The following is a 10,848-nucleotide window of genomic DNA, read 5'->3' as shown; positions in this document are numbered from 1 at the left end:
ATATAACAGAAAACTCTCTTTGGTGAATTCAGAACAGTCATTAACATTCAGTTTTAAGTGAATGTTAACAGTAAATAAAGAAATCTCTTGATTGTAATAGTAGTAACAAAGCAATAATTACCCAGTAGGTGGTCATCAGTAATGATAAATGTATCATTATTACTATGTGAGTCTGGGAACTCGGTTTTGGAAACTACTTCAGACTTTTTAGTAGCATGGCTGGTTACAAAGCATTTCTTAGCCTGCAAAAGCCATATAATTTTATACACAATTTAGGTGAAAATAAATTTAAATCTGTATATTACATTTTTAATTTCAAGTTAGTAATTAAAGTTGGTTCATTATATCTCCTCTGAAACCCTCAGTGCTCATCTCCGTGGTTTGTTTGTACAATTTGTTTCTAAGACACCCAAGGTTACACAGTTCTAAAAGATGGAAAATTTAATTATTTGCCAACATTAAGAGTTTGTCGATGATATCATAATGCATCTTGCAAAAGTTTGGAACTGGTTATTGTCTTTGATCTGGTTAGCTCTGCTTTCACTTTGAACCCCTAACCTCAAGAGGGAAAGCCTTTTTGCTTAAAAAGTACTTTTAAGTACACAAAAATAGAAAATTCCTCTCAATATTCTCTCTGAATATTCAGTGCTTGCTATTCTTTCCAGGGGAAAAAAAAATCAATGACTCAGATTTCTAACCCCCTCTACCCTGGGATTTATTTTGCTAATATCTAATTTCACCTTTTGCTACCACTGAGCTAACAACTGCAGGCAGGAGGAAAGCTGAAGTCATGATGCTTATTGGGCAGCCTGAGAGCACATGATACTTTAATAATGTATTAGCTAATGGGATCAAGCTTGATGGCAAAGGAAAAATTTTTCAAATAGGGAGGAGTGAGAGGGAAAAGAACAGGAAATGGGGGAAGGGAATGTCTTCATTTCCCCAGGAAATAAAATCCAATGTTCCTTCCACCAGTGTCAGCTGGGGAGATGTTAAATGTATATCTATGTCATTTTCTCTCTTGTGACATGTCAACAGACAGTCTACAGCCCCTCCCCCTACTCCTATTCCTCTGCCTCCCCTCTTCAAGATATAAAAGATCCTGCTCCACACCCGTTCTGCATCCTCAGCCTCAGTTACTTCTTAAATTGCTTCCCTGAAACAAAAGAGCCAGTTTTTTGTTTTTTAAAGCCTCAAACCACATTTCTTGGTCTTGGTGGTAGTTGAAGTCTTCATACAGTTAGACTCTTTTTGCATAAATCCACTAAGATACTCGCCTAGTTTTCTCTCCCAGTCTTTATTTCTTGTTCCACTTTCTCCTTTTCCTTTTCTCCTTTCTCCTCTCCTTTCTTTAGGAGTGGCAATCAAAAAAGGCAAGCATCTTGCCTTGTTATTCATTATTATAGCAGCATCTTTGAGACGCATCTTTGCCAATGAAAACTCCATGTAGATGCCTATCCTTTTGTTGTAGCGGCCTAGGTTATTCAGAAGCAGAGACAAAAGCCTGAAGTGATGTGATCTAAATGAGCTCTGGGGTTTTCCAGCTGGGACCACCTCCATTTCAAAGGACTCCCTCCTTCCCAACATGGGGAGGAGGGAAGTGGAGGGGGCAGGCACATATGTGTATGCATGCACAGAGAGAAAGGAGAAGAGAAGGAAGGGTGAGAGCCTAGTGGACTATTCCTTGTGCCAATGTCTCTCTTTGATGCACATTCCTAGGTATGTTCAGGGAGCGTGCATCTGTAGCCTTACGTGTGTCCTCAGGTATTTTGTGTTCCTTTGCATTTTATCTTGGTCCACTAATACTTGCTAAGTAACCACCCAGTATACCAAGTTCATGTTCCATTCTGGATTTTACTACTTCATGTAAACTATGGGTGCATGTGTGTATTTTGCTGTATTTACAAGCTTGTGAGGACTTATGAAGAAATGTGAATTCTTTTTTATAAAGGAGAAAGTCCAGTAGCAAATATTTCCATTAGTCCTTGGCCTCTGTGAACTGGTGGTGTAACAGCTCTCTCTGCCACTCACCCAAGGGCAAATTTTCTTGGGAGAATGTTTTAAGGGAAATTAAACATTGGTTCCTTCTCCTACAGTCTCTATTTCGTATAAAGGTTTGCTTGAAATAAGAAAGAATCTCACTGATTCCCATACTCATTGCTGCATGAGGAAATGAAGGAATCACTGGGGCCAGGATACAGTGCAAAATGTATTCATTTTCTCTTCCTTTCCTCAATTCTGATTTAGATTTTTAGGTTTGTGCTCTCATTGTACTTCTCTTCAGATACTCTGGCCCCAGGAAAAGGGGTCCTGTTTATGAACAGTATTTTAGAGAAGGCTCAGAGGATTTTCTCATATCTTCTATGACTTCCATAATGGATGAGTTTTGGGTTGCTCCTGGTCCTTTGTTTCCTTCATGTAATTCCAGCCAAAGCAATGGAGGGAAAACCAGGGAGTCTAAGCTCAGCTTTCTAGGTTGCAGAAAGCTCTTTTGGGTAGAAAGGGGGAACTAAAGACTATCAGCAATTATTATCATTACAGCAATTACCACTGCTAATTTTTATTATCAACTTATTTTAAATGGGTTAAACAAATAGAAGATAAGGTTCTGGCCACCTGTATACAAAATAAACACTAGACCAATTAGGGGACAGGATAAAATTTTAATGAAAAGAACTAAGGTTCCTCCAGGGAACCTGGTTCCCTCTATGCTCACCATGAAACTGAAATGCCTTTGAAATCTTTTATTCTGGAGCTATTAAAGACTCCAAACATATCTTGGAACTGTTCAGGCCTAACCCTTGTCTCCATTCTCCAAGGAAAGTGCTTTTAAAGCTAGCATATATTAAGTGACTACTGTGTGCCAAGCATTTTACATATATTATCTTATTTAATCCTCACAACACCCCTGTGGGTTACATATCAATCTCTTCATTTTGCAGATGAAGAAACTGGGGTTTAGGGAGGTTAAGCATCAAAGCAGAATTCCACAACTAGTAAGTGAGGAGAAATCTGTACCCAGTTTCAACCTAACTGAATTGCCTGTACTTTCTGATATACAAGAATTCTTCCATCTCTGCTAGTTCTGCTAGTCTTCTGGTTTCATTCTGGGCCATGCAGGTCTCGTTTTGCAGACTTGGAACTACCAGGAAACCATTTCTTGCCTTACCTGATGCACAAACATCAATGCCAAGGACACCTCTTGCAGGGACGTGGAAGCAGTAATATTTCTGCCTAAGAGCTGAGAATGGAATAAGAGGGAATGAGTGAGAGAGAGAGAGAGGCTGTTTCTTTGATCTGTACTGTCATGGGCTCTCCAGTATCGAGGCCGAGACTAGAAAGACAGGGGATATCTGTTGTTTCTGATTTTAATGAATTTATATTAAGGCCTTTATCTTTCTTTTGGGTCAATGCAAAACACAGGCGTGGGGGTGGGGAGTGGCTGGAGATGGAGTCCTTTGAAATGGAGCAGGTGTGGCAGAAGAAGGGGGGGGGGCAGTGTTTCTGTGTCGCTTCTTGCCTGTCTCTTAAGTCTGCAAAGCCATGCTGGGTCCCAGAGCCCAGAATAAGGGCTCCAGTGATTATAGGCTGGAGGCTTCTTCCGGGAAGGCGTTGAACGAGGTAGGATCTGCTACGCCTCGAAGCGCTGCACCGGGTCAGCACCGCGGACAGCTCCTCTGCTTTGGCCTTCGACTCAGACCCCAGAGATCACACGCCGCCTCTGAGAAATAGCCAGCTTCCAAGGTGGAGGAAGCCCCGGTCAAGTGTGGGTTCGCTTCAACAGATTGTTAAATTCTGAAGCTGGAAACCTTCATCCACGCAGCCGCGCCCGCTGCGTGCGCCTGCATCGAGGCGTCGCTTCTCCAGTTCAGAGGCAGCCAGCTCGGTTTGTGGTTTTCCTTTGGGTCCGATGTCTGGGCTCCTTTACCTGTCCCTGGCCTGGGTAAACCGCAGCCGCCCAGAACGGAGATGAGAGTGGAAATGCTCTCCTCCGTGCGGTGATAGATCATGCAAACGGGTGACACCAGTTTAACCAATAAAACAATTTGAATCAATTAGCCGGCTGAGGAGAGTCCCGACGTGTAAAATGCATGTCAGCTCGAATAGGAAAGCATTGATTAACTCGGCCCCTACCCGCTGCCTCCTGCCACCGCCTGCTCCTCCCTGAGCTTGCCAAGCTCTCAGGGGCCAGGACAGGGACTGACAAGGATCAGGCGCCCTTGGTCTGGAAGAAGAAAATAGAAAGGCAGTGGAGAACCATGAGGAGGCCTGTTCAAGCTTAGGAGACAGCAAAGAATCAGAGAGATAGTGAGTGGCAGAAAGTTGCTCACTAACTCAAAACGTATAATCAGGCTGTAATTCCGAAGTCCGGCTCCAGATTCGTGGTGAGAATTTGCTGGAGCACGGAGTCTAGCTTTGAATTACAGTTCTCCACCTTAATCTTTCAAAAATATGATTGGCCTGACAGCTCAAACAGACGCCCTAGACTTGCTGGGGTAATAAAATGCCATGCTATTTTTAGAATTATTGGTGCAAAAGTACTTAACATCATACATTTCTCTTTCCAGTGAAATTTCTTTGCATTAAAAAAAAAAAAATCTCAGGTTTGTATGCCCAGTAAGTCACCAAGGTAAAGTATAAATGTTTATGTTGAACGATGATGTAAGGGGGTGGCTACAGGTACCACTCAGGTGTGGATTCAGTCCTCAGAGTACCAAGGATGGGAGGAAAGGCAAAGGTTCATCCCATTTCTCTTTTCAAAAAAATTTTTTTAAAAAAATAGGGATCTGTAGAGGAGAAGGAGCCTTTGGGGGCACAGATGGGAACAGCAAAACCAAAAGGGAAGATCCCGTGATTCTTCCTGCTTGGCAGTGACCACACATCTCCCTGTGGTACATTAATGAGGGGACAGGCTTTTCATTGCTTCTCATTTTTGGTCTTAAAATTTGTCCAATTTCCAGGCTTTCCATGCAGTTCAGGCTTTCTTTCTAGTAGCCCGGGTTCTAGAAAATGTGAGGGAGCCGAGCCCTCCTTTTGTGCAAACCCCTGACCTCAGACCTCAGCCCTGACCTCAGACCTCAGGGGCTTCCCTGGTAGCTCTGTCAGTAAAGAATCTGCCTGCAGTGCAGGAGATCAGGGTTTGATCCCTGGGTCAGGAAGATCCCCTGGAGAAGGAAATGGCAACCCACTCCAGTATTCTTGCCTGGAAAATCCTATGAACAGAGGAGCCTGGCAGCCTACAGTCCATGAGGTCACAAGAATGGGACACAATTTAGTGACTAAACCATCATCTGACCTCAGAGAGGAGGCAGAATCAGGCCAAGGCCCTGAAAACTTCAGAAGAGCAGGTGGGTGGGCAGCCTTCAGCTTTCCACGGGAATGGATTTGTGAATGAAAATGATGCTCTTTTGGCAAATGAGCTAGGCATGAGTTTTCCTACTTTTAGGATAGGAGGTTTGGAGGGCACTTAGGGAGCATTTCGTTGATTTCAGCCCCTTAGGACAGAGCCCAATTTGTGCCCATAAGGTCTTCAGAAACTAGAAGTTGGGTGAAATATTACTTCACTGCTGTTTGAAACATGCTCGAACAAACGTTACAATTTTTGTGGCTCTGAAACTGTTTTTTGCATATTCATTTAAAATAGCCACAATTCCTGTATCCCTCACTTTTTGTTCAATTGACTCTTTGGTATTACTGACCTTTAATGAAGTGCTTTCACACATTCATGCTCGAATTTAGTGATGGTCTGTTGATGCTATGAGGTAGTCCCGCCGGGCTTCCGGGTTAGTGGAGGTTGTTTTTTCAACCATTTCCACAGTGTGACTACCCAACTCTAAGCCTGTGTGTTTCACCAGGCGGCAACTGAAATCTTGGCTCAGATAGTAAAGGAAAAACTTAAAAGATCTCCCAATCACACTCCCTGTAGGTATTCTTCTTAGAATGTCCTCTAAATAGGCAATTTTATCCCTTTCTGATAAAGGAGAAGTGGTCATTTTGACTCCTAATAGCTGATCCATTAGGAAGTGATACACTGACACTTCACTATGTTGTATATATGCTTTTCTTTGTGGAAGTTATGGGAAATGGTCCTTTCCCATCATCATTATTGTTGTTGTTATTTCCTTTTCTTAAAAGGGCTTGCTTCCACATAATTCCCTGAGAATTTACTTCCCTGGGAGTATCCACAACTTGCGGAAGTTCAGGTCAAGGTTGGGGCCCTCCCTGCTTTCGTGTCTCAGCTTTTCCTTGTGCTGAGGTAGCCTGCATGGCTTTTACAAAATGGGTTAGAGAATTATTCCGAATGAAGTTGATTGATGAGTGCACACATGCTCTCATTGGGGTCCTCACTCAATCGCACTTTCCAAAATAGAGAATGCCGCTCTGCATCTTGTCCTAAAAAAAGGGCAAACGTATATTCCAAAGTGAAGACATTCTCCATGCTTCCTTCCAAGTTTTTAGATTGGGCACGCTACTCAGAAACTCCCTTCCTCCCCGGCTTTTCTCATTGCACAGTGTTTCAGTGGACCGCTGAAACTATTCTATTCTCGGGCTAAGTGCGGTTCCTCTATCTTCGGAGACACAGTGAGGCAACAGATTTGCGCTGCGTACCCGAGGGAGCATTCGCAAAGCAGGGTGGCTCAGAGAAATGAGGGGAGGAGACGATAACGGGCAGGGATACAGTCAATTTAGAGGCGTCCTTCTAGAATCCGGGGCCTCCGGGATCCAGGTCCCCGGGATGCACGCAGACTACAGGGCTTTCTACGGCTGAATCAGATCTGCAGCTCCAGCACCGCGGCTGCGCTTGCTTCGGGTTGGAGAGGTTGTTGTCGATTGCGGGTGGGTTTAGGTGTTAGCTTTCGTGCCTGCTGAGAAAGAATCTGCTCACTCTGCCTTTCGCTCTCCCTCCTCCCTGCCTGTAACATGCCAGCCCTTTAATGTGGAGTGTCAGGGAGACGGTGACGTCACCTTGCCCGCTGGGTGGCGTCCCCTCGGTCCGACACGAGTTCAGAGACAGAGAAAGGCGCTGTCAGACTGCGCTCCACCTGGGGCTCGCCTGCCGCGGTTTCCGCGCGCCCACACTTACTACGGTCGAGGGGACGCCCCGCCGCAATTCGGGCGGTCCTTCTCAGCCGACCGGGGTACCAGAGCGGTTAGCGCCGACGAGCGCCAGCATCTGCACGCGGAGCCCTCCGAAGTCCCGCCCGCTGGATTCGAGGATCCGCTTGGATGCTTCGCCTCCGAGCGACCTCGGAAGATGGGCCCGCAGCCACGCGAGTAAAGACAGCTAGGGGTTACCAGGTACTGCCGGAACCAGCCGGCCCCCACTCGGCGCACAGCTCGCGGTCCATGATTTGGGATCCCCAGCGGTGGGATTTTCCTGGTGAGGTTGAGCGGCAGCGGAGGGCTTCGGTGGTGATTGGTTTGGGAGCCAGGAGAGTTTAGCTGGGGGTCATTGGCTCGTAAGTCGGATAAGGAAGTTCGACAGCTTCCTCGGATAAACTAACTTTTAATTGTCTCTTCTTCCATCACTCACTTAAAAAAAAAAAATCTTCCTACCTAAAGCCTCTTATTTGTGTCTCTGCTCTGACAGGAGTTTCTGGGAGCGCTTGGGGTGAAACTGGAGCACACCCAGTCGGACACACGTCTGCCGGGCCAGCGCTGCGGAGGCGGCGGGTGTTTAACGTAGAGCAGCTCCCCGATAGGGCCAGGCCCGCTGAGCACATCGCTCCGGAGCGAGAGTTGCCATTATCCCAGGGTCTAATAAGATGAGAATCTTGTTTGGGGAGCGGGGATGAGCACTGAAGGACCATTTGGCAAAGCTAGGGCTGGTTATTTCAGGCCCAGGTATCACGGTGCCATTTAACGCCCTGTGCCCTGGAAATACTGATCCATCCGAAGTGACAAGCCCAGCTTTCCTCTCTTTGATCGCGTTTGTTCAACCTTCCTGGAGACCACGGAATGTAATGAGAACTGAGGATCCAGGGGTCAGAAGAGCGAAGGTTGTCAGGATAGACGTTACAGGAACCCAGAGAGGACAAGGATATGACCATCTGGGTAAAGGGGTATGCTAGTGTATTCAGTGAAATCTCTATAGTAACAAACTCCAGCGTACTTGGGGAGGATGGTGATGCCACTGCCACCGGTGATTTTCCAGGGCAAACCATACTCGTAGCAGCTGCCCTGGACAAGAAGATGTGCGAAGGTCACTGTTGGTTTCTCAGGGAATGAGCCACTTTGCTTGCTTTGACTTACTGTCATCACAAAGGTTTCTTTCGCTTGCTTTTGGTGTATTTTCAATTTACTGGCTGTTTTCCCCCATTAAGTACCCCACTGACCAGAGATGACAGCAATTTTACCACAGGCCCAACCCTGGGCTTCCGCTTTCAGCGCTCCCACAGATTATCAAGGCCAAGGTTTATCCCTACTGTGGGGCACTTATTCCCCCTATAAGGTGAAGAGATATCTACACAAATCAGAAAAAGAAATGTCACAGAAAGTGGTTCATCTTACAACTAAATTTGCCTTTTAAAGCCCACCAGTAAGGATCCCCAAGAGCTGTTCCGTTTCTTTGCACTTCTTCTGGGCTTAACACTCTCGCCTGTACTCATTTGCTCATTGTCATGGAAATGACAGGAAAACAGTATCTGAATATTTTCAAGTCTACAATTTCATTTTTTAATCGACCTATTAGAGCCAGAACCACTCAATTTAGCAAGCAGCTTTTAGAAAACTTGAAACACCTATTTTGATGTAAACTTGCATATAGCTCTGTACATTTTCCCCCAAAATTTCTAACTTAAGTATCAAAATATCTAATGGCAAAGATCAGGGAGAAGGGCTTTCGTTTGCTTTAATGAGCTATGTCTCAACCAGCAGTGAATTTCCCCCAAGGAAACCACAGATACCGCAAACAGTGCTTTTTTAAAAGCTTGGGTTTATTGTTTTAACCAAAATCAATCTATTTTCAAGCAAATGTGAATGGTCTCTCGTTTACAATTTGGGCTTCAATGGCCAAGCCTCAGTTTTCCATAACTTCTGTAACCTGTCCTAGTTACAACTGTCATCATTACTTCCTAATTTCTAACAGGCATGCCATTTTATTCTAATGGCTTCCATAAATCCGGGATAAGGTCTAGAGTTCCTTAGGAAGTGACTTTTTAAAAATTTACGTGGGATATTTAGAACTGAAGTACTTCCAAATCCCCGCGTTTCCAAAGGATCGCCTGAAGAAATTTGAGAGAACTTCCCTGTGTCCGAAACTTGGTCCCTTCGCCCAGTGATAATTATATCTTAACCGAAGGAAGTTATTGTGATAATTCTTCAGTTAGCAGCACAGCCCACCCCTCTCTTTGGTAAACTGAAAAGGCTCTAGCCAACGCTTTCTCCTTTCCCTTCCAGTCTCCAAGGCTGACCCGGAGGGCTCGGCCCGGGCTTCCCCGGCGGAGGAGATGGCTTCCAGCCCGCTGCCGGGGCCCAACGACATCTTGCTGGCGTCGCCGTCGAGCGCCTTCCAGCCCGACGCGCTGAGCCAGCCGCGACCGGGCCACGCCAACCTGAAACCCAACCAGGTGGGCCAGGTGATCCTCTACGGCATTCCCATCGTGTCGCTGGTGATCGACGGGCAGGAGCGCCTATGCCTGGCGCAGATCTCCAACACGCTCCTCAAGAATTTCAGCTACAACGAGATCCACAACCGCCGCGTGGCGCTCGGCATCACGTGCGTGCAGTGCACGCCGGTGCAGCTGGAGATCCTACGGCGCGCCGGGGCCATGCCCATCTCCTCGCGCCGCTGCGGCATGATCACCAAGCGCGAGGCCGAGCGCCTGTGCAAGTCGTTCCTAGGCGAAAACAGGCCGCCCAAGCTGCCGGACAACTTCGCCTTCGACGTTTCGCACGAGTGCGCCTGGGGCTGTCGCGGCAGCTTCATCCCCGCGCGCTACAACAGCTCGCGCGCCAAGTGCATCAAATGCAGCTACTGCAACATGTACTTCTCGCCCAACAAGTTCATCTTCCACTCCCACCGCACGCCCGACGCCAAGTACACGCAGCCGGACGCAGCCAACTTCAACTCGTGGCGCCGTCATCTCAAGCTCACGGACAAGAGCCCCCAGGACGAGCTCGTCTTCGCCTGGGAGGACGTCAAGGCCATGTTCAACGGCGGGAGCCGAAAGCGCGCGCTGCCACAGCCGGGCACGCACCCCGCCTGCCATCCGCTCAGCTCAGTCAAGGCGGCCGCGGTGGCGGCGGCGGCGGCGGTGGCCGGGGGCGGGGGGCTCCTGGGCCCGCACCTGCTGGGGGCGCCTCCCCCGCCGCCGCCCCCGCCGCCTCTGGCCGAGCTGGCCGGCGCGCCGCACGCGCCGCATCACAAGCGGCCGCGCTTCGAGGACGACGACGACTCGCTGCAGGAGGCTGCCGTCGTGGCCGCCGCCAGCCTCTCGGCCGCCGCCGCCGCCAGCCTCTCGGTGGCCGCGGCCTCGGGTGGCGCCGGGGCAGCCGGGGGCGGCGCCGGGGGCGGTTGCGTGACCGGCGCGGGCGCGGCGGCCGGCGCCAAAGGGCCGCGCAGCTACCCGGTCATCCCGGTGCCCAGCAAGGGCTCGTTCGGGGGCGTGCTGCAGAAGTTCCCGGGCTGCGGGGGCCTCTTCCCGCATCCTTACACCTTCCCAGCCGCCGCCGCCGCCTTCGGCTTGTGCCACAAAAAGGAGGACGCGGGCGCCGCGGCCGAGGCCCTGGGGGGTGCGGGCGGCGCGGGCGCGGCGCCCAAGGCCGGCCTGTCGGGCCTCTTTTGGCCGGCGGGCCGCAAGGACGCCTTCTATCCGCCCTTCTGCATGTTCTGGCCTCCGCGGACCC

General features: G+C 48.7%; 1 protein-coding gene across 1 annotated transcript in view; it reads left to right on the top strand.

The window, feature by feature from the left end:
- Positions 1-9,449: 9,449 nt before the first annotated feature.
- Positions 9,450-10,848, top strand: part of SKOR2 (SKI family transcriptional corepressor 2) — a 41,585-nt gene continuing 40,186 nt past the window's right edge. The window contains exon 1 of the mRNA XM_070778595.1: positions 9,450-10,848. This exon is cut by the window's right edge and continues 1,193 nt beyond it. Within this exon, the coding sequence (XP_070634696.1) occupies positions 9,450-10,848 (1,399 nt within the window).

This window comes from Bos indicus, chromosome 24 (assembly GCF_029378745.1).
Source record: "Bos indicus isolate NIAB-ARS_2022 breed Sahiwal x Tharparkar chromosome 24, NIAB-ARS_B.indTharparkar_mat_pri_1.0, whole genome shotgun sequence".
Lineage (NCBI taxonomy): Eukaryota > Metazoa > Chordata > Mammalia > Artiodactyla > Bovidae > Bos > Bos indicus.
This window is presented reverse-complemented; position numbering and strand designations above follow the sequence as displayed.